Here is a 23,870-nt window from a genome sequence, read left to right as displayed (position 1 = left end):
CCGGGATGTCCAGTCACAGGGTGGGGGCTCGTCCGGGATGTCCAGTCACAGGGTGGGGGCTCGTCCGGGATGTCCAGTCACCGGGTGGGGGCTCGTCCGGGATGTCCAGTCACATGGTGGGGGCTCGTCCGGGATGTCCAGTCACAGGGATGGGGGCTCGTCCGGGATGTCCAGTCACCGGGTGGGGGCTCGTCCGGGATGGGGGCTCGTCCGGGATGTCCAGTCACAGGGATGGGGGCTCGTCCGGGATGTCCCGTCACAGGGTGGGGGCTCGTCCGGGATGATCTCACTCACTCTGAGGGGCCACTGAACTGGGGACATCTAGTAGAGGGGAAAAAAAGCACTGCGGGGGAAATCTCTGGATTGAAGGTGAATGTTGCAGCAAAGGACGGTTTTGGTATTTTATTATCTTTTAGTGGCTTTCATTTTTATTTTGTTGTTTTAAACTTTATTGCTGTGTGTCCCTTCCTGTCCTGGTGACCCCCCTCACCCCCATTTCCCAGACTTTTCCAGCGGGGTCACAGCAGAATTCCAAAGTCTCCCCTCCCCCATCCATCCAAATTCAATGACTCCTTTAGTGAAGTGATGCTGGGACTTGTTGTTCTTCTGCGTTTTGTGAGTCCGGATCCCGTCTGACATTTGTGTCATTTTTCAGGTCATATTTCTCCTTCATGTGACGCCTCCGGGGAGAACGCCGCCCGACCTCTCCGTCTAAAAGGAGCCCATCGGTCATTCCAAGATGGCGAAGGTAAGTCACCGACCGATCTCTGACCGTCAGGAGGGAGGGGCACAGACCAGGAGGGCCGGACCGGGACAAAAATGGGGCATCCAGACCGGCCCACTTTAATTTTGAGTGTCCCCCATTAGAGTCCCTCTTGTATCAGAGTGTCCCCCATCAGAGTCCCTCTTGTATCAGAGTGTCCCCATCAGAGTCCCTCTTGTATCAGAGTGTCCCCATCAGAGTCCTTCTTGTATCAGAGTGTCCCCATCAGAGTCCTTCTTGTATCAGAGTGTCCCCATCAGAGTCCCTCTTGTATCAGTGTCCCCCATCAGAGTGTCCCCCTTATATCAGAGTGTCCCCCATCAGAGTCCCCCTTGTATCAGAGTGTCCCCCCTTGTATCAGAGAGTCCCCCTTGTATCAGAGTGTCCCCCTTGTATCAGAGTGTCCCCCTTGTATCGGAGTGTCCCCCATCAGAGTCCCTCTTGTATCAGAGTGTCCCCCATCAGAGTCCCTCTTGTATCAGAGTGTCCCCCATCAGAGTCCCTCTTGTATCAGAGTGTCCCCCATCAGAGTCCCTCTTGTATCAGAGTGTCCCCCATCAGAGTCCCTCTTGTATCAGAGTGTCCCCCATCAGAGTCCCTCTTGTATCAGAGTGTCCCCCATCAGAGTCCCTCTTGTATCAGAGTGTCCCCCATCAGAGTCCCTCTTGTATCAGAGTGTCCCCCATCAGAGTCCCTCTTGTATCAGAGTGTCCCCCTTGTATCAGAGTGTCCCCCTTGTATCAGAGTGTCCCCCTTGTATCAGAGTGTCCCCCTTGTATCAGAGTGTCCCCCTTGTATCAGAGTGTCCCCCTTGTATCAGAGTGTCCCCCTTGTATCAGAGTGTCCCCCTTGTATCAGAGTGTCCCCCTTGTATCAGAGTGTCCCCCTTGTATCAGAGTCCCTCTTGTATCAGAGTGTCCCCCATCAGAGTCCCTCTTGTATCAGAGTGTCCCCCATCAGAGTCCCTCTTGTATCAGAGTGTCCCCCATCAGAGTCCCTCTTGTATCAGAGTGTCCCCCATCAGAGTCCCTCTTGTATCAGAGTGTCCCCCATCAGAATCCCCCTTGTATCAGAGTGTCCCCCATCAGAGTCCCTCTTGTATCAGAGTGTCCCCATCAGAGTCCCTCTTGTATCAGAGTGTCCCCATCAGAGTCCCTCTTGTATCAGAGTGTCCCCATCAGAGTCCTTCTTGTATCAGAGTGTCCCCATCAGAGTCCCTCTTGTATCAGTGTCCCCCATCAGAGTGTCCCCCTTATATCAGAGTGTCCCCCATCAGAGTCCCCCTTGTATCAGAGTGTCCCCCTTGTATCAGAGAGTCCCCCTTGTATCAGAGTGTCCCCCTTGTATCAGAGTGTCCCCCTTGTATCGGAGTGTCCCCCATCAGAGTCCCTCTTGTATCAGAGTGTCCCCCATCAGAGTCCCTCTTGTATCAGAGTGTCCCCCATCAGAGTCCCTCTTGTATCAGAGTGTCCCCCATCAGAGTCCCTCTTGTATCAGAGTGTCCCCCATCAGAGTCCCTCTTGTATCAGAGTGTCCCCCATCAGAGTCCCTCTTGTATCAGAGTGTCCCCCATCAGAGTCCCTCTTGTATCAGAGTGTCCCCCATCAGAGTCCCTCTTGTATCAGAGTGTCCCCCATCAGAGTCCCTCTTGTATCAGAGTGTCCCCCTTGTATCAGAGTGTCCCCCTTGTATCAGAGTGTCCCCCTTGTATCAGAGTGTCCCCCTTGTATCAGAGTGTCCCCCTTGTATCAGAGTGTCCCCCTTGTATCAGAGTGTCCCCCTTGTATCAGAGTGTCCCCCTTGTATCAGAGTGTCCCCCTTGTATCAGAGTCCCTCTTGTATCAGAGTGTCCCCCATCAGAGTCCCTCTTGTATCAGAGTGTCCCCCATCAGAGTCCCTCTTGTATCAGAGTGTCCCCCATCAGAGTCCCTCTTGTATCAGAGTGTCCCCCATCAGAGTCCCTCTTGTATCAGAGTGTCCCCCATCAGAGTCCCTCTTGTATCAGAGTCCCTCTTGTATCAGAGTGTCCCCCATCAGAATCCCCCTTGTATCAGAGTGTCCCCCCTTGTATCAGAGTGTCCCCCATCAGAGTGTCCCCCCTTGTATCAGAGTGTCCCCCCTTGTATCAGAGTGTCCCCCATCAGAGTCTCCCCCCTTGTATCAGAGTGTCCCTGTTGTATTAGATTTCCCCCCCCCTTGCATCAGAGTCCCCCTCTCCTCCCCCTCCCCCACCCCCAGTACTCACTCACAGCTCTCCAGAATGAAGGCAGCATCTTTCCTCTCTCCAGTCCTGTGATCAGTGATGAGGGGAGAGGAAGGAAAGTCTGCCGGCTCTCTATCTCCCCCTGCAGGCCGGAGGGAGAAGTGAGGCCAAAACTCTCTCCAGCAAGTGTCGGCAGCGGCTCCCCCTACAGGAGGGAAATCTGAAATCACGATCACTCGCTGTCAGGGAGGAGGGGCTCCAGGACTGCGCCTGACCGGCCCACCGAGCCATCGGCCCCCCGGGAAACTCCCAGCAGTCCCGATGGCCGGTACATGCCGGCGTAGCACATGAGCCCCTCCCATCTGCTTTCCGGACCCCCGTTTGCCCCTTTTCCCGGCGGCTTCCCTCCTCTTTTCTCCTGGCAGAAGTTACTGAGGGGGTTTCAGGATAGAGAGTGGGGGGAGGGGCCGGTAAATGTAATTTACTGGCCGCTTCCTTACCCAAGGAACACAGTGAGGGACTTGTGTGTCCGTACATCACTGAAGCATAGCAAACTGTTTACTATGCTTCAGATTGTGAATGAGAAGGAAGCCTCCAAGTGTTTCCTATTCATTAATCTGGGCTGCTGAGGCTGCAAATTAAGGGACTGATAAATCTTCGTCCTCAGATACTTTCAGCCTGGAGGGGGGGAGGTGTCAGGTAGGCTGTGTGATTTCTAACAGCAGCCCTTGGCACAGACCACACACAGAGATCAGGAAGGAGTCAGGAGGGGGGGGGGGGCACAGAGCACACACAGAGATCAGGAAGAGGTCAGGAGGGGGGGGGGGGGGCACAGAGCACACACAGAGTTCAGGAAGGAGTCAGGAAGGGGGGGCACAGAGCACACACAGAGATCAGGAAGGAGTCAGGAGGGGGGGCACAGAGCACACACAGAGATCAGGAAGGAGTCAGGAAGGGGGGGGGCACAGAGCACACACAGAGATCAGGAAGAAGTCAGGAAGGGGGGGGCACAGAGATCAGGAAGGAGTCAGGAGGGGGGGGCACAGAGCACACACAGAGATCAGGAAGAAGTCAGGAGGAGGGGGCACAGACCACACACAGAGATCAGGAAGGAGTCAGGAGGAGGGGCACAGACCACACACAGAGATCAGGAAGGAGTCAGGAAGGGGGGGCACAGACCACACACAGAGATCAGGAAGAAGTCAGGAGGGGGCACAGAGCACACACAGAGATCAGGAAGAAGTCAGGAGGGGCACAGACCACACACAGAGATCAGGAAGGAGTCAGGAGGAGGGGCACAGAGCACACACAGAGATCAGGAAGAGGTCAGGAGGGGGGCACAGATCACACACAGAGTTCAGGAAGGAGTCAGGAGGGGGGGCACAGAGATCAGGAAGAGGTCAGGAGGGGGGCCCAGAGCACACACAGAGTTCAGGAAGGAGTCAGGAAGGGGGGGCACAGAGCACACACAGAGATCAGGAAGGAGCCAGGAAGGGGGGGCACAGAGATCAGGAAGGAGTCAGGAAGGGGGGGGCACAGAGATCAGGAAGGAGTCAGGAGGGGGGGCACAGAGCACACACAGAGATCAGGAAGAAGTCAGGAAGGGGGGGGCACAGAGATCAGGAAGGAGTCAGGAGGGGGGGCACAGAGCACACACAGAGATCAGGAAGAAGTCAGGAGGGGGGCACAGAGCACACACAGAGATCAGGACGGAGTCAGGAAGGGGGGGGGGGGCACAGAGCACACACAGAGATCAGGAAGAAGTCAGGAAGGGGGGGCACAGAGCACACACAGAGATCAGGAAGAAGTCAGGAAGGGGGGGGCACAGAGATCAGGAAGGAGTCAGGAGGGGGGGCACAGAGCACACACAGAGATCAGGAAGAAGTCAGGAGGGGGGCACAGAGCACACACAGAGATCAGGAAGAAGTCAGGAAGGGGGGGGCACAGAGCACACACAGAGATCAGGAAGGAGTCAGGAAGGAGGGGGCACATAGCACACACAGAGATCAGGAAGGAGTCAGGAGGAGGGGCACAGACCACACACAGAGATCGGGAAGAAGTCAGGAGGAGGGGCACAGACCACACACAGAGATCAGGAAGGAATCAGGAGGGGGGGGGGCACAGACCACACACAGAGATCAGGAAGAAGTCAGGAGGGGGGGCACAGAGCACACACAGAGATCAGGAAGAAGTCAGGAGGGGCACAGACCACACACAGAGATCAGGAAGGAGTCAGGAGGAGGGGCACAGAGCACACACAGAGATCAGGAAGGAGTCAGGAGGAGGGGCACAGACCACACACAGAGATCGGGAAGAAGTCAGGAGGAGGGGCACAGACCACACACAGAGATCAGGAAGGAGTCAGGAAGGGGGGGCACAGACCACACACAGAGATCAGGAAGAAGTCAGGAGGGGCACAGACCACACACAGAGTTCAGGAAGGAGTCAGGAAGGGGGGCACAGAGATCAGGAAGGAGTCAGGAAGGGGGGGCACAGAGCACACACAGAGATCAGGAAGGAGTCAGGAAGGGGGCACAGAGCACACACAGAGATCAGGAAGGAGCCAGGAAGGGGGGGCACAGAGCACACACAGAGATCAGGAAGGAGCCAGGAAGGGGGCACAGAGCACACACAGAGATCAGGAAGGAGTCAGGAAGGGGGGCACAGAGCACACACAGAGATTGGGAAGGAGTCAGGAAGGGGGGGGGCACAGAGCACACACAGAGATCAGGAAGGAGTCAGGAAGGGGGGGCACAGAGCACACACAGAGATCAGGAAGGAGCCAGGAAGGGGGCACAGAGCACACACAGAGATCAGGAAGGAGTCAGGAAGGGGGGCACAGAGCACACACAGAGATTGGGAAGGAGTCAGGAAGGGGGGGCACAGAGCACACACAGAGATCAGGAAGGAGTCAGGAAGGGGGGCACAGAGCACACACAGAGATCAGGAAGGAGTCAGGAAGGGGGGGGGGGCACAGAGCACACACAGAGATCAGGAAGGAGTCAGGAGGGGGGGGGCACAGAGCACACACAGAGATCAGGAAGGAGTCAGGAAGGGGGGCACAGAGCACACACAGAGATCAGGAAGGAGTCAGGAAGGGGGGCACAGAGCACACACAGAGATCAGGAAGGAGTCAGGAAGGGGGGGGGGCACAGAGCACACACAGAGATCAGGAAGGAGTCAGGAAGGGGGGCACAGAGCACACACAGAGATCAGGAAGGAGTCAGGAGGGGGGGGGGAACAGAGCACACACAGAGATCAGGAAGGAGTCAGGAAGGGGGGCACAGAGCACACACAGAGATCAGGAAGGAGTCAGGAAGGGGGGCACAGAGCACACACAGAGATCAGGAAGAGGGGGGCACAGAGCACACAGAACGATTTCCAGGTTCACAAAGTCTTATCTATTTGTTGGGGAAAAAGCAACAATGTAACAAGGACTGGCCAGATGAAAAGATCCCAGAGATCTCTCGCTGGGAGGGAGGAGCTTCCCCAGGAGGAGCTGTCCCAGCACTGACATCCTAGCAGGTGGAAAAGATCACATGACCTCCTCACACTGCCAGCTTCCCCTCCATTGGTTCGGAGCGATCACATGACTTTATTAATGTTTTGCTATTTGCCGGTCAATCGATAAACGTTTTTTTTTCCAGTTTATAAACTTTTTCTCGCCCCAAAATTTGTCGGGAATTTTCTCCTCCGGAAATATTTTCTGCGATTTCCTGAATCTGTAATTTTGTTACTTTTTCATTTTTCGGGCAGTTTCTGTACCTTGTGATCCAATCAGACGCGGTTTAGTATCACGCGATCGATCGGCGGTCCCATCGATCGTTGTGAATGAGCCCCGTTCCTCTCCGCGCCCCTCCACCCCCCCCCCCGGTGGTCGGTGACACGCGTCTGTTTTCTCTGCGATTTCTCCGACTCCGTAATTATCTTGTTTTGCTGCCAGTCACGGAAAATTCTATTTTTAGCCTTGAAATTTACATTTTGAGGGTTAATTACAATCTCCCCCTCCCCCGTCGTTCTCTGCCGCTCGGATCCGATCCGAGAATCTCCCCCTCCCCCGTCCTCTTCTGCTGAATGTCCCCCCCCCCCCCCACAGTCACATCAGTCTCTGTACAGAGGAGCTTACACTCTAATGTCCCCTCCCCCCACATCAGTCTCTGTACAGAGGAGCTTACACTCTAATGTCCCCTCCCCCCACAGTCACATCAGTCTCTGTACAGAGGAGCTTACACTCTAATGTCCCCCCCCCCCCACAGTCACATCAGTCTCTGTACAGAGGAGCTTACACTCTAATGTCCCCTCCCCCCACATCACATCAGTCTCTGTACAGAGGAGCTTACACTCTAATGTCCCCTCCCCCCACAGTCACATCAGTCTCTGTACAGAGGAGCTTACACTCTAATGTCCCCTTCCCCCACAGTCACATCAGTCTCTGTACAGAGGAGCTTACACTCTAATGTCCCCTCCCCCCACAGTCACATCAGTCTCTGTACAGAGGAGCTTACACTCTAATGTCCCCTCCCCCCCACAGTCACATCAGTCTCTGCACAGAGGAGCTTACACTCTATTGTCCCCTCCCCCCACAGTCACATCAGTCTCTGTACAGAGGAGCTTACACTCTAATGTCCCCTCCCCCCACATCAGTCTCTGTACAGAGGAGCTTACACTCTAATGTCCCCTCCCCCCCACATCAGTCTCTGTACAGAGGAGCTTACACTCTAATGTCCCCTCCCCCCACAGTCACATCAGTCTCTGTACAGAGGAGCTTACACTCTAATGTCCCCTCCCCCCCCACATCACATCAGTCTCTGTACAGAGGAGCTTACACTCTAATGTCCCCTCCCCCCACAGTCACATCAGTCTCTGTACAGAGGAGCTTACACTCTAATGTCCCCTCCCCCCCCCACAGTCACATCAGTCTCTGTACAGAGGAGCTTACACTCTAATGTCCCCTCCCCCCACATCAGTCTCTGTACAGAGGAGCTTACACTCTAATGTCCCCTCCCCCCACATCAGTCTCTGTACAGAGGAGCTTACACTCTAATGTCCCCTCCCCCCCACATCAGTCTCTGTACAGAGGAGCTTACACTCTAATGTCCCCTCCCCCCACAGTCACACACTATTATTATACATTTATATATCTCTGACATATACCGCGGTGCTGTACAGAGATCACCAGGCCCAGGGAAGTGACACGTTGTATATTTGTAGTTGGGATTCTCGGCTCCTCTCTTGTAGGGTGTCCCCCCCCCCCCCCCCCCCGTCCATAGATGTGTTATTATCCTCATTAGCAGGTTGGATGGCTCCCTGGGGGCGGGACACATTTCACCTCTATAAACGCCCCCCGGGGGCTTCACATCGTTGCCAAGAAGCGGAATAATTTCCAGGGACACTTTTCTCCTCGCTGGTTGTATCCAGGCTGGTTACATGCGCTGCGGCCCCAGAGGAGCGTGCGCTGGGCCCCCACGTGTGCCGGCTGAATACAAACTCACCGGAATACACGGAACCTTCCTCCGAGTAATACATTGATAGGCCGGGAGTGATAGAGACAAATGAAGGACGGCCAATCCCATCATTCGATATTCCGAGACACGCCTACATCAGGGTTCAAATGTCATGTGATTGTAATTTGGAAAAAAAACATTCCTGCACCCCCCTCACTTCTACATCCCCTGCACTGCCTTCATTCCCTACACCCCTGCACCCTCTCCCACCCTTCATTCCCTGCACTCCTATCCCTTCTACATCCCCTGCACTCCCTTCTCCTCTACGTTCCCTGCACTCCCTTCTCCTCTACATCCCCTGCACTGCCTTCTCCTCTACGTTCCCTGCACTGCCTTCTCCTCTACATCCCCTGAACCCCCTTCTCCTCTACATCCCCTGCACTCCCTTCTCCTCTACATCCCCTGCACTCCCTTCTCCTCTACATCCCCTGCACTGCCTTCCCTCCCTACATCCCCTGCACCCTCTCCCACCCTTCATTCCCTGCACTCCTATCCCTTCTACATCCCCTGCACTCCCTTCTCCTCTACGTTCCCTGCACTCCCTTCTCCTCTACATCCCCTGAACCCCCTTCTCCTCTACATCCCCTGAACCCCCTTCTCCTCTACATCCCCTGCACTCCCTTCTCCTCTACATCCCCTGCACTCCCTTCTCCTCTACATCCCCTGAACCCCCTTCTCCTCTACATCCCCTGAACCCCCTTCTCCTCTACATCCCCTGCACTCCCTTCTCCTCTACATCCCCTGCACTCCCTTCTCCTCTACATCCCCTGCACTGCCTTCTCCTCTACATCCCCTGCACTGCCTTCTCCTCTACATCCCCTGCACTGCCTTCTCCTCTACATCCCCTGCACTGCCTTCTCCTCTACATCCCCTGCACTGCCTTCTCCTCTACATCCCCTGCACTGCCTTCTCCTCTACATCCCCTGCACTGCCTTCATTCCCTACACCCCCTGCACCCTCTCCCACCCTTCGTCCCCTGCACTCCTATCCCTTCTACATCCCCTGCACTGCCTTCTCCTCTACATCCCCTGAACCCCCTTCTCCTCTACATCCCCTGCACTCCCTTCTCCTCTACATCCCCTGCACTGCCTTCTCCTCTACATCCCCTGCACTGCCTTCTCCTCTACATCCCCTGCACTGCCTTCTCCTCTACATCCCCTGCACTCCCTTCTCCTCTACATCCCCTGCACTGCCTTCTCTTCTACATTCCCTGCACTCCCTTCTCCTCTACATCCCCTGCACTGCCTTCTCTTCTACATCCCCTGCACTGCCTTCTCCTCTACATCCCCTGCACCCTCTCACGACCTTCATCCCCTGCACTCCCTTCTCCTCTACATCCCCTGCACTGCCTTCCCTCCCTGCACCCTCTCCGACCTTCATCCCTAAACTCCCTTCACCTCTACATCCCCTGCACTGCTCCCCCCACCAGCAGTCCCTGCACCCTCTCCCAACCTTCATTCCCTGCACTCCCTTCCCTTCTACATTCCCTGCATTGCCTTCCTTCAATGCATCCCCTGCACCCTCTCCCAACCTTCATTCCTTGCACTCCCTTCACTTGTATATGCCCTGCACTGCTCCCCCTGCTTCCTCTTTCCACCCTTCAGCCCCTGCACTCCCTGCACTACTCCCCCCTGCATTCCCCACAACCTCTCCCAGCCTTCATCCCCTGCACTACTCCACCACCAGCATCCCCTGCACCCTCTCCCAACCTTTATTCCCTGCACTCCCTTCCCTTCTACATGCCCTGCCCTGCTCCCCCTGCATCCCCTGCACCCTCGCCCAACCTTTATTCCCTGCACTCCCTTCCCTTCTACATGCCCTGCCCTGCTCCCCCCTGCTCCCCCCTGCACCCTCGCCCGACCTTTATTCCCTGCACTCCCTTCCCTTCTACGCGCCCTGCACTGCTCCCCCCTGCATCCCCTGCACCCTCTCCCAACCTTCATTCCTTGCACTCCCTTCACTTGTATATGCCCTGCACTGCTCCCCCTGTTTCCTCTTTCCACCCTTCAGCCCCTGCACTCCCTGCACTACTCCCCCCTGCATTCCCCACAACCTCTCCCAGCCTTCATCCCCTGCACTACTCCACCACCAGCATCCCCTGCACCCTCTCCCAACCTTTATTCCCTGCACTCCCTTCCCTTCTACCTGCCCTGCCCTGCTCCCCCCTGCATCCCCTGCACCCTCTCCCAACCTTCATTCATTGCACTCCCTTCCCTCCCTGCATTTCCTGCACCCTCTCCCGACCTTCATTCCCTGCTAGATCCCCTGCACTGCCTTCCCCCCTCTGCATCCTCTGCCTCTTCTTCCTGCCCTACATCCTTCCACCCACAAGCATCCCCCCTTCTCACCCTGCACCCCCTGCACTCCTTTTCCTCTCTACATCCCTCCTGGGGAAGGAAATCAGATCATTTGCATATCGGTGAGTCTTCTTTACATTTCCTCATATATGTAATGAAAGTCTTTTTTTGCGTTTCAGAGCTGCTACGAATGCGCGGAGAAGAACCCCGCCCACAGCCTGTGCACGCGTTGTAACAAGTGGTTGTGCAGCACCTGCGCGGAGCAGCACCGGCACAGCAAGGGGAGCGGAGAACATTATCTGCAGCAAAGGACAGGTACAATGCGGGATGCGCTGCAACCAGAGGCGGCTCGCTAATTAGGCAAATTAGGCGGTCGCCTAAGGCCTCGCACTCACAGGGGCCTAGTGGCCGCCTAATTATTTCCCCCCTCATAAAACGTACGATCAGATTGGTTGAAATAGAAGGAGAAGCTTTTTCCTGCACTTTGGGCCATATTCTCATAGAAGTTACGATGGAGTATCTCAGGATACTCCATCGTAACTCCCTTTTTTGGCCCGTGTATCTATGCGACTGATTCTTAGAATCATTTTCGCATAGATACACTTAAAGGGCCAGATTCACAAAGAGATACTCCGGTGTATTATCTCCTGATATCTCCTGATCCCCCATCGTATCTCTGACTTACACTGGTCCTATCTATGCGCCTGGTTCATAGAATCACATACGCATAGATAGGGCTAAGATCCGACAGTGTTACACTGTCGGATCTTTTTTTCAATTTAAAAATGGCGCCGGGGGGCGTTCCCGCTGATTTACGATAAATAATATGTAAATCAGCGAGATACGCAAATTCACGAACGTACGCGGACCCGTCGCAGTGTTCTTACGTCGTTTCCGTAGCGGTTTTCCGGCGTATACTTACCCCTTCTTTTATCAGGCGCAGCCAATGTTAAGTATAGCCGACGTTCCCGCGTCGAATTTAAATTTTTTAACGTCGTTTGCGTAAGTCGTTCTCATATACGGACGGACGTCGTTTACGTAAGCGTCGAAACCACTGACGTCCTAGCGACGTCAGTGGGAGAAATGCACGCCGGGAAATTTCCCGGACGGTGCCTGCGCATTTAAATCGGCGCGGAAAAGCGCCTGATTTAAATAGTACACTCCCCTAGCCGCGGAATTTGAATTCCGCCGGGGGATTTAGGATCCGCCGTCGCAAGTTTGGAGGTAAGTTGTTTGTGAATTAGCCACTTGCCTCCCAAACTTGCGGGAGCGGATCTTAATTCACGTAGAACGAGCGGATCTATAGATCCGCTGCGCTACGTGAATCTGGCCCAAGATCCGCCATCTGTAAGTCACTTACACTGGCGGATCTTAAATGTAATGACGCCGGCCGCCGCTAGATGGCATTTACGTGAAGGACTCATTTGCGTATTCAAATGATCCTTCTACGCCGATTCCCGAATGAGTTTGCGTCGCGTAACCGTCGCTAACGTCATTTGCGTAAGCGGAAACTTACTCCTACTATATGAGGAGTAAGTTTCCGCCAGTCCCACGTAGGCCATGTTACGGATGGCGTCGGGTCCGCGTCGTGTTTTTTCGTCGGGTACGTCGTTTTACTAAGTCGTTCTTGAATACGACTTTACGTCAATGACGCACACGTCGGCACCATTGACGTTTTCCGCCGAGAACTGGAGCATGCGCACTGGGCTTTTTGAAGCCCGGCGCATGCGCAGTTCATTAGAATCGGGGGCGCGCTTAATTTGAATACAAGCCGCCCCCTTGGAGATACGCCAGGCTACGCCGGGGCATTTACACTTCGCCGTCCCAACTTATGGAGCAAGTGTTTGGGGAATACAACACTTGCTCCAGTAAGTTGGGACAGCGGAGTGTAAGTGCCTTAAGCGCAGCCCGCGGATTTTTAGAGAGAATATGGGCCTGAGTGTTTAAGGAATTTCTCTTTTCCGGGAATTTTCCTTTATAAAGGGTTTGAAGTTTTGCGTTTTGCTCGGCAGGGACTGACGGCGGCTCCGGGAACCCCATGTATTGCCCCCTCCACACCCAGGAGACGCTGAAGTTATTCTGCGAGTCGTGTGACAGTCTGATCTGCCGCCATTGCCTCGTCCTGGAGCACAAGGATCACAGGTAGGAGATCGGGGGGGGGGGGTGTCATGGACTGGGGTCCGTATTCACAGGGAGAGACAGAAGTGTACCCGAGGCTGCATAGAGACACGGGGGGGGGCACAGGGGGGCTCAGGGTGCCCTGGAGTCATAGGATGCTCTGGGGTCACGGGTGATGAAGGATACTCTGGGGTCACAGGTGATGAAGGATACTCTGGGGTCACGGGTGATGAAGGATACTCTGGGGTCACAGGTGATGAAGGGTACTCTGGGGTCACGGATGATGAAGGATACTCTGGGGTCACGGATGATGAAGGATACTCTGGGGTCACAGGTGATGAAGGATACTCTGGGGTCACAGGTGATGAAGGATACTCTGGGGTCACGGGTGATGAAGGATACTCTGGGGTCACAGGTGATGAAGGGTACTCTGGGGTCACAGGTGATGAAGGGTACTCTGGGGTCACAGGTGATGAAGGATACTCTGGGGTCACGGATGATGAAGGATACTCTGGGGTCACGGGTGATGAAGGATACTCTGGGGTCACGGATGATGAAGGATACTCTGGGGTCACGGGTGATGAAGGATACTCTGGGGTCACGGGTGATGAAGGATACTCTGGGGTCATGGGTGATGAAGGATACTCTGGGGTCACGGGTGATGAAGGATACTCTGGGGTCACGGGTGATGAAGGATACTCTGGGGTCACGGGTGATGAAGGATACTCTGGAGTCACGGGTGATGAAGGATACTCTGGGGTCACGGGTGATGAAGGATACTCTGGGGTCACGGGTGATGATGGATACTCTGGGGTCACGGTGATGAAGGATACTCTGGGGTCACGGGTGATGAAGGATACTCTGGGGTCACGGGTGATGATGGATACTCTGGGGTCACGGTGATGAAGGATACTCTGGGGTCACTGGATATGACATATGAGGTTATGGAGACACAAGGCAAGAAGCCACTGGAGGCACCAGAGTGTCGGGATTACTGAAGACACTGGGGGTCAGGGGTCAGAGTCAATAGAGACACAGGACTTCTGGGGTCACTGGAGACATTGGGGGCCGCTGGAGCGCACAGGAACACTGGGGTGTGATTGGCTGTTCGGTTAGACGAGCCGGGGGCCCCGCAGTGATATTTCTGTGTCATCCTCTCAGGTTCCGGAGGCTGGAGGAGGCTCTGCAGAATCAGCGGGTTCTGCTGGAAAATGTCGTCACGCAAGTGGAGGAGAAGAAAATCGTTGTGCAAGCAGCCGGGAAGCAGATAGAGGACCGGTGAGTGAGAACTCATCTCTGCATTGCTGGAGACTGAAAGGTGTCAGCCCTGCCCAGTTGTCTTTTGCTAAAGTAATCAACCACTCCCACTATTAGCTCTCTACAACATAAAGGCTGATTGTTCTGTAGTCCAGGGGGGGGGGAGTCCTGTGACAATGACACAATATGTAGAATGTACGCACCTTATTATATCACCGATGACAGGTCCTCTTTGCCGGAGACTCTCGGGACGAGCGAAAGGAATGGCGGTCCCGGAGACTCTCGGGACGTGCGGAGGAATGGCGGTCCCGTAGACTTTCGGGACGAGTGGAGGAATGGCCGTCCCGGAGACTCTCGGGACGAGCGGAGGAATGGCCGTCCCGGAGACTCTCGGGACGAGCGGAGGAATGGCGGTCCCGGAGACTCTCGGGACGAGCGGAGGAATGGCGGTCCCGGAGACTCTTGGGATGAGCGGAGGAATGGCCGTCCCGTAGACTCTCTGGGCGAGCGGAGGAATGGCGGTCCCGGAGACTCTCGGGACGAGAGGAGGAATGTCGGTCCCGTAGACTCTCGGGACGAGTGGAGGAATGGCGTCCCCAGAGACTCTCGGGACGAGCGGAGGAATGGCGGTCCCGTAGACTCTCGGGACGAGCAGAGGAATGGCGGTCCCAGGGACTCTCGGGACGAGCGGAGGAATGGCGGTCCCGGAGACTCTCGGGACGAGCGGAGGAATGGCGGTCCCGGAGACTCTCGGGACGAGTGGAAGAATGGTCGTCCCGTAGACTCTCAGGACGAGCGGAGGAATGGTGGTCCCGGAGACTCTCGGGACGAGCAGAGGAATGGCGGTCCCAGGGACTCTCGGGACGAGCGGAGGAATGGCGGTCCCGGAGACTCTCGGGACGAGCGGAGGAATGGTGGTCCCGGAGACTCTCAGGACGAGCGGAGGAATGGTGGTCCCGGAGACTCTCAGGACGAGCGGAGGAATGTGGGTCCCGTAGACTCCGGGGATGGCGGCACATCCTGACGTTTTCTCCTCTTGTGTCTCTCAGGTTGTATGAAATAAAACACATGCAGAGGAAGGTGGAGAACCAAATCAAGATGACGAAGATGGTGATTATCAACGAGCTGACCAAGAGGATGAACTCTCTGCTGGAGCAGCTGGAGGTGAGCTGGAGCGCCGCCCTGGGGGTGGAAAGAGGGAAGCGCGGGGCTGGGGGTGGGAAGAGGGAAGCGCGGGGCTGGGGGTGGGAAGAGGGGAAGCGCCGCCCTGGGGGTGGGAAGAGGGAAGCGCCGCCCTGGGGGTGGGAAGAGGGAAGCGCCGCCCTGGGGGTGGGAAGAGGGAAGCACCGCCCTGGGGGTGGGAAGAGGGAAGCACCGCCCTGGGTGTGGGAAGAGGGAAGTGCCACCCCGGGGGTGGGAAGAGGGAAGCGTGGGGCTGGGGGTGGGAAGAGGGAAGCGCAGGGGTGAAAAAAGGGAAGTGCCGCCCCGGGGGTGGGAAGAGGGAAGTGCCCCCCTGGGGGTGGGAAGAGGGAAGTGCCGCCCCGGGGGTGGGAAGAGGGAAGTGCCGCCCTGGAGGTGGGAAGAGGGAAGCGCCGCCCTGGGGATGGGAAGAGGGAAGTACCGCCCCGGGGGTGGGAAGAGGGAAGTGCCACCCCGGGGGTAGGAAGAGGGAAGTGCCGCCCCGGGGGTAGGAAGAGGGAAGCGCCGCCCTGGGGGTGGGAAGAGGGAAGTGCCGCCCTGGGGGTGGGAAGAGGGAAGCGCGGGGCTGGGGGTGGGAAGAGGGAAGCGCCACCCCCCGGGGGTGGGAAGAGGGAAGTGCCGCCCTAAGGATGGGAAGAGGGAAGTACCGCCCTGGGGGTGGGAAGAGGGAAGTGCCGCTTCGGGGGTGGGAAGAGGGAAGTGCCGCCCCGGGGGTGGGAAGAGGGAAGCGCCGCCCCCCGGGGGTGGGAAGAGGGAAGTGCCGCCCTAAGGATGGGAAGAGGGAAGCGCCGCCCCCCGGGGGTGGGAAGAGGGAAGTGTTGCCCTAAGGATGGGAAGAGGGAAGTGCCGCTTCGGGGGTGGGAAGAGGGAAGCGCCGCCCTGGAGGTGGGAAGAGGGAAGTGCTGCCCTGGGGGTGGGAAGAGGGAAGCGTAGGGCTGTGTGGGGTGGAGATTTTGTTTGTTCTTTCACTGATTTGGTGGAAAGTGTTTCCGGCAGTGCGTCTGTCTTATCGTTTTTCTTTTGTTTGTTTTTTCGAATCATTCGTTATGATCGATATTCGCTCTTTCTAATAAATCCGTAACGTTGTATAAATTCTAATTCTTTACAATCACTAATAGATTTTTTTGAAAGGAGATTCAAATACCTATAATTTAAATAGTTAACAACTATTATTATCGTTTTTATTATTATTATTATTATTATTATTATTATTATTATTATTATTAATAATAAATAAAATAGATAGAAATAGAAATTATACAAATGTTTTTTGTTTCTGATTTTCAAATTTTTAGATTTTTGTTCCTATTTTGGGTTTTTAATTCTTTCAGATTTTCGAATTTTCAGTTTTTTGTTTTTTCAAATTTTCTGATTTTCGTTCTTATTCTTGGATTTTCGTTCTCACTTTCATTCTTTCTGATCTTCAAATTTTCTGATTTTTGTTCCTATTTTTGGTTTTTAATTCTTTTCAGATTTTCAATTTTTTTGATTTTTATTTTTTCAAAATTGCTAATTTTTGTTCCTATTTTCTGATTTTCGTTCTTTCTGATTTTTAAAATTTTCTGATTTTTGTTCTTCCAAATTTCTGGTTTTTCATTCCTATTCTTGGATTTTCATTCTGGTTTTCTGATTTTCTCTCTTTCGGATTTTTGTTCATATTTTCCGATTTTTGTTGTAATTTTCAGATTTTCAAATTTTCGGATTTTCTGATTTGTGTTCCTTTTTTCAAATTTTCTGATTTTTGTTTCTATTTTTCGATTTCAATTCTTTCTGATTTTCAAATTTTTGGATTTTTGTTCTTTAGAATTTTACATTTTTTTGTTTCCTACTTCTGGATTTTAATTCTTTTGGGTTTTTGAATTTTCTGCCTTTTGTCCTTTCGGATTTTTGTTCCTATTTTCTAATTTTAAATATATATCGGATTTTCGTTCTTTTTCTTGGATTTTTGTACTGATTTTCGAGTTTCCGATTTACGTTTATTCAAAAAATTTTTTTTTTAAAAATGTATCTTTCGTTGGATGTTTCTGAATTAACGAATATGTCGCATATTGACGAAAAACGAATTCAGAACTAAACGAATTGCACGACTGGACGTCCTCCAGCCAGGAAAGTTCTGTTTTTCAAAGATTCTTTTTTTTTCTCCCACCCATGTGGCCCCCAGGGGCCCCTCCATTAGTCCATTGCTCTGCCCTATAGAGGTTGGATTCTGATTCCCCCCCCTACAGTAAGTCACACGGTTCTTTTTCTCTTCCTGACACAGAAAATCACCAGTGAGAAGCAGCAGAAGTTTGAGCAGCATTTGCAGTCAGTGCTGGTTCTGAACCGCCAGCTGGACCACGTCCAGAACTTCATCAACTGGGCCATGTACAGCAAAAACAGCGTCCCCTTCCTGTTCAGCAAGGAACTGGTGTGTATGATACACTGTGCACCGCATTACACACATCACATACCCACTCATGGATGAGAAGACGACCCACCATCCCCTATCCCAAAGGTGGTCAGTAGAGAGGTTTTGGGGTGTCTGTGGGAAATTGGGCCATTTGTGAGGTCAGCCACTGATAATAAGAAGAGCTCATGCCTCAAGCTCCATGTTGGGCACCAACAAAAGACCTGGATCAGTGTTCCAATTCATCCTAAAAGTAGTCAGTATGGAGGTTTTGAGGGGTGTCTATGAGAATTTGTAGCCATTATTGAGGTTAGGTACTGATGTTGGAAGAGCTAGCCTTTGGCCCCACGTTTGGGCGCCAAAAAAAAATGGTTTAAAGAAATCCCAAGGGTGGTCAGTTTGGAGGTTTTGAAGGGTGTCTGTGGGAATTTGTAGCCATTTGTGGGGTTAGGTACTGATGTTGGATGAGAAGAGCTGGCTCACACCCTGGGCCTTACGTTGGGCACCAAAAAAAAAAAAGACCCGACTTACAATCCATGTTCCAATTCATCCCAAAGATGGTCATAATGGAGGTTTTGGAGGGAATTTATGGCCATTTGTGAGGTCAGGTCCTGATGTTGGATAAGAAGAGATGGCTCACACTTTGGGCCCCACTTTGGGCACCAAAAAAAGGCCTGGCTGGCAATCCGTGTTCCAATTCACCCAAAAAGTGGTCAGCATTTAGGTTTTGAAGGGTGTCTTTGAGGTTAGGTACTGATGTTGGAAGAGCTAGCTCATACTTTGGGCCCCAAAAAAGCTAGCTCGTAATCCATGTTTTAAAGTAATCCCAAAGGTGGTCAGTTTTGAGGTTTTGGAGGGTATCTGTGGGAATTTGTAGCCATTTGTAGGGTTAGATACTGATGTTGGATGAAAAGAGTTCGATCACACCTTGGGCCCATGATGGTTGCCAAAAAAAAAGACCTGACAAGCAATCTACGTTTTTATTTATACTAAAGGTCATCAGTATGGAAGTTTTAGAGTGTGTCTGGAGGAAATTGTGGCCATTTGTGAGGTCAGTTACTGATGTTTAATGAGAAGAGCTGCCCCACGTTGGGCACCAAAAAAAAAGACCTGGATCCGTGTTCAAATTTATCTTAAAAGTGGTCAGTATGGAAGTTCTGAGGGGTGTCTTTGAGAGTTTGTAGCCATTCTTGGAGGTTAGGTACTGATGTAGGAAGAGCTAGCTTACACCTTGGGCCCCACGTTGGGCGTCAAATAAAGCAAATGCAAAAAACCTGGCTAGTAATCCATGTTTTAAAGTAACCCCAAAGGTGATCAGTTTGGAGGTTTTAAAGGGTGTCTGTTGGAATTTGTAGCCATTTGTGGGTTTAGGTACTGATGTTGGATGAGAACAGCTGGCTCACACCCTGGGCCTTACGTTGGGCACCAAAAAAAAGACCTGGCTCACAATCCCCGTTCCAATTCATCCCAAAGATGGTCAGTATGGAGGTTTTGAAGGGTGTCTGTGGGAATTTGTAGCCATTTGTGGGGTTAGGTACTGATGTTTTGAATGAGAACTCTTGGCTAACATCTTGGGCCCCACGTGTGTATGATGGTTAGCCGGTGATATCACTGAGTTAAGGATAATGAGTCAGTGTCGAATCAGTTCTACAAGCTCCCAAATTGCAGTTCTGAGGGGTGTCTAGGAGAGTTTGTAGCCATTCTTGGAGGTTAGGTACTGATGTTGGAAGCTAGCTTACACCTTGGGCCCCACGTTGGACGCCAAATAAAGCAAAAACAAAAAACCTGGCTAGTAATCCATGTTTTAAAGTAACCCCAAAAGTGGTCAGTTTGGAGGTTTTGAAGGGTGTCTGTGGGAATTTGTAGCCATTTGTGAGGTCAGGTCCTGATGTTGGATATGAAGAGTTGGCTCACACCTTGGGCCCCATGTTGGGCACCAAAAAAAAAAGACCTAGCTGGCAATCCGTGTTCCAATACAATCCCAAAGATGGTCAGTTAAGATTTTTTGGAGGGTGTCTGTGGGAATTTGTAGCCATTTGTGGGGTTAGGTACTGATGTTTTGAATGAGAACTCTTGGCTAACATCTTGGGCCCCACGTGTGTATGATGGTTAGCCGGTGATATCACTGAGTTAAGGACAATCAGTCGGTGTCGAATCAGTTCTACAATCTCCCACATTGCACTAAAAACAATGGCAGAGCATCAGGGGAAGATATATATATATATATATATATATATATATATATATATATATATATATATATATATATATATATATATATATATATATATATATATATATATATATATATATATATATCTTCCCCTGATGCTCTGCCATTGTTTTTAGTGCAATGTGGGAGATTGTAGAACTGATTCGACACCGACTGATTGTCCTTAACTCAGTGATATCACCGGCTAACCATCATACACACGTGGGGCCCAAGATGTTAGCCAAGAGTTCTCATTCAAAACATCAGTACCTAACCCCACAAATGGCTACAAATTCCCACAGACACCCTCCAAAAAATCTTAACTGACCATCTTTGGGATTGTATTGGAACACGGATTGCCAGCTAGGTCTTTTTTTTTTGGTGCCCAACATGGGGCCCAAGGTGTGAGCCAACTCTTCATATCCAACATCAGGACCTGACCTCACAAATGGCCATAAACTTCCACAGACACCCTTCAAAACCTCCATAATGACCACCTTTGGAATTACAATAAAACATGGATTACGAGCCAGGTTCTTTGTTTTTGTTTTTTTTTGGTGCCCAACGTGGGGCCCAAGGCTAGCTCTTCCAACATCAGTACCTAATCCTCAAAAATGTCTACAAACTCTCATAGACACCCCTTAAAACCTCCATACTGATCACTTTTAAGATAAATTGGAACACTGATCCAGTATATATAGTATCGGTTCTCGTACTCGTTGTAAAAAAATTAAAATGATATTGGTGCATTCCTAATATTTATGTTGCGAATAAGTAAGGAATATGACATTGGCGCTGTTCCTGTTTGACTACTAAAGGTGGAAATACTCTTTAAACTCAGAAAGATTTTTTTTTCCTGACTGTGACATTTTCCCAACAGATTGTGTTCCAAATGCAGCGACTCCTGGAGACCAGCTGTGGGGGGGATTTCGGACGCCCCTTGAAGATGAAGTTCAGTTGGGAGCCGTCCGTCTGGACCAAAAATATATCAAATTTGGGTATTATTATCCTTATTATTATCACCATCATTATTATCATGATTATTGTTATTATCACTATTATACGGTATTTATATGGCGCCAATCAGTTTCTGCAGTGTACTTACAATGCAATTCAATACAAGAGGGATCAGAGGGCCTGCTCTTGGGAGCTTCCAATCTAATGGGATGATGAGAGTAATAACTGTTTGGGATGAAATGATGGAAAAATGAAAAGTTCAGGTTTATCAGTAAAAGGTGGAATAGGATTCCCTGAAGAAATATTTTTTTTTTTTAGGGATCACCTGAAGGTTTACAGAGTAGGAGATAATTAGATGGGCTGAGGTAAGGAGTTCTAGAGGATGGGAGAGGCTCTGGAGAAGTCTTGGAGATAAGTGTGGGAGGAGGTGATGAGGGCAGGAGATTTTGGGAGGGGTGGAGAGAACGGTCTGGCTGATATTTTCAGGCAAAGTTGGTGGCGTAGCTAAGGGTAGAGATTTGTGGATGGCTTTGTGAGTTGTAGTATTTAAAAAAAAAATTCTTTGGGTGATCGGGAGCCAGTGGAGGGATTGGCAGAGAGGGGTGGAGGACACTGAATGGAAGCCGGTGGATGGATTGGCAGAGAGGGGTGGAGGACACTGAATGGAGGCCAGTGGAGGGATTGGCAGAGAAGGCTGGAGGACACTGAGTGGAGACCATTGGAGAGATTGGCAGAGAAGGGTGGAGGACACCGAATAGTGGCCATTAGAGGGATTGGTAGAGAGGGGTGGAGGACACTAAGCAGAGGCCAGTGAAGGGATTTGAAGAGAGGGGCGGAGGACACTGAATGGAAGCCATTGGAGGGATTGACAGACAAGAGTGGTGGACACTGAGCAGAGGCCAGTGGAAAGTTGGGAGAAAGGGGTGGAAGCTACTGCATGGGGGGTTGGCAGAGATGGGTGGAGGACACTGAATGGAGGCCAGTGGAGGGATTGGCAGAGAGGGGTGGAGGACACTGAATGGAGGCCAGTGGAGGGATTGGCAGAGAGGGGTGGAGGACACTGAATGGAGGCCAGTGGAGGGATTGGCAGAGAGGGATGGAGGACACTGAATGGAGACCAGTGTAGGTATTGACAGAGAGGGGTGGAGGACGCTGAATGGAGGCCAGTGGAGGGATTGGCAGAGAGGGGTGGAGGACTCTGAATGGAGGCCAGTGGAGGGATTGGCAGAGAGGGATGGAGGACACTGAATGGAGGCCAGTGGAGGGATTGGCAGAGAGGGGTGGAGGACACTGAATGAGGCCAGTGGAGGGATTGGCAGAGAGGGGTGGAGGACACTGAATGGAGGCCAGTGGAGGGATGGGCAGAGAGGGGTGGAGGACACTAAATGGAGGTCAGTGGAGGGGGGGGGGATGTTAGAGAGGGTGGAGGACAATGAGTGAAGGCCAGTGGGGACATCATAAAATGTTTTGTTGTGTAAAATTCTGTTATCTTTGTAGACGACTCACGCGTTTCGCACATTTTCTTCTCCAGGTTGTATACTGACGGATCCTGCGCACTTAGCGCCCCCGGAGGTCCCCAGCTACGCACCAGTAGAAGACCTTCAGTCATCGTACTATCAGGGTCATCACCAACCCAACACCCCCCATCTGACCCCCCTTAGTAACACCCAGAACTTTACCCCCACCGTCCAGATCCCCACCCCGGTCTGCTGCGCCCACTGCCACACCCTGCCGTCCGTCACCAAGAGCCAACCGGTGAACAGCACCATCAGCCACCACGTCAACTTCTCCCACTCCACCACCATCAAGCAGCAGGCGGTGCAGCCCCTACAGTATAGCGCGGCCAAGGAGCAGAAATGTCCCTCCCGCCCCCTGAGGGTCATCCAGCCGTGGTTGACTCAGCAGCCGCACAGCGAACAGGACAGCGCCTCCTTCTGGTCAGAGAGCCAGCAGCAGAGAGGGGCCACCGTCCAGCCCACCGTACAGAGCGTTGCCCCCATCTGCGCCGTGACCACTCAGGATTTCAGCCAAGTACACACGACCATCCCGCTGACCACGGCCGCCACCCTGCAGGCCCCGTCTGTGCAGATGCAGCTGGGCCCGGTGCACAGCGTCAGCCATGTGCAGCAACAGCAGCGGCACCAGGTTCAGGCCCCCGCTGGGCTCGGCTCCTCTGACCCCACCCACGAGCAAGTCATGCACAACAGCCTGGACATCATCAACCAGCAGTTTGAGCTGGAGCAGATGCAGAAGGGCCTGGAGCTTCTCCTGCAGAGCCAGCCGTCCAACGTCCAGATCCACCAGAGCAAACAGCCGCAACACGTCCAGCAAACCATCGTGGGCCAAATCAACTACATCGTGCGCCAGCCGGCCCCGGTGCCCCTGCAGAGCCAGGAGGACGTGGCGCCGGTCAGTGCACTTTGTTTTCTTCTAAAACCCTAAATTCTTTTTAAATTACATTTATTTTAAATGATCGTCTTGTACTTTTTCGACCCAATGTCTTACACGGGCAATTCTGCAGCAGATCCACCCAGGAGAGCCGCCCACTCTCGAATCGCTGACTCACAGAGCCAGGATGTTGTGGAACTCCCTTGATAAGCTTCTCGCTGAGCTCTGCAGGGTGCAGCTCCAAGCCCCCTACTTTCTGAAAGCTCAGATAAGCTGTATAAAGGTGGCACTTTGAAAGGAGAGGGGTGGAGGACACTGAATGGAGGCCAGTGGAGGGATTGGTAGAGAGGGGTGGGGGCACTTAATGGAGGCCAGTGGAGAGATTGGTAGAGAGGGGTGGGGGTGCACTGAATGGAGGCCAGTGGAGGGATCGACAGAGAGGGGTGGGGGGGGCACTGAATGCAGGCATTGGTAGAGAGGGGGGAGGACACTGAATGGAGGTCAGTGGAGGACACTGAATGGAGGTCAGTGGAGGACACTGAATGGAGACCAGTGGAGGTATTGGTAGAGAGGGGTGGAAGACAC

The 23,870-nt window shown here is 52.7% G+C and overlaps 1 protein-coding gene across 2 annotated transcripts in view; it reads left to right on the top strand.

Moving 5' to 3' along the window:
- Nucleotides 1-659: 659 nt before the first annotated feature.
- Nucleotides 660-23,870, top strand: part of TRIM66 (tripartite motif containing 66) — a 48,532-nt gene continuing 25,321 nt past the window's right edge. For both annotated transcript variants that reach the window (XM_040327870.1, XM_040327869.1), the window contains exons 1-8: nt 660-748; nt 10,947-11,082; nt 12,780-12,909; nt 14,047-14,163; nt 15,192-15,306; nt 17,603-17,749; nt 20,821-20,938; nt 22,429-23,306. In XM_040327870.1, coding sequence (XP_040183804.1) covers nt 740-748; nt 10,947-11,082; nt 12,780-12,909; nt 14,047-14,163; nt 15,192-15,306; nt 17,603-17,749; nt 20,821-20,938; nt 22,429-23,306 — 1,650 coding nt within the window. In that variant the 5' untranslated portion in view covers nt 660-739. The remainder of the gene's footprint in view (nt 749-10,946; nt 11,083-12,779; nt 12,910-14,046; nt 14,164-15,191; nt 15,307-17,602; nt 17,750-20,820; nt 20,939-22,428; nt 23,307-23,870) is intronic.

Source organism: Rana temporaria, chromosome 11 (assembly GCF_905171775.1).
Source record: "Rana temporaria chromosome 11, aRanTem1.1, whole genome shotgun sequence".
NCBI classification, from domain to species: Eukaryota; Metazoa; Chordata; class Amphibia; order Anura; family Ranidae; genus Rana; species Rana temporaria.
This window is presented reverse-complemented; position numbering and strand designations above follow the sequence as displayed.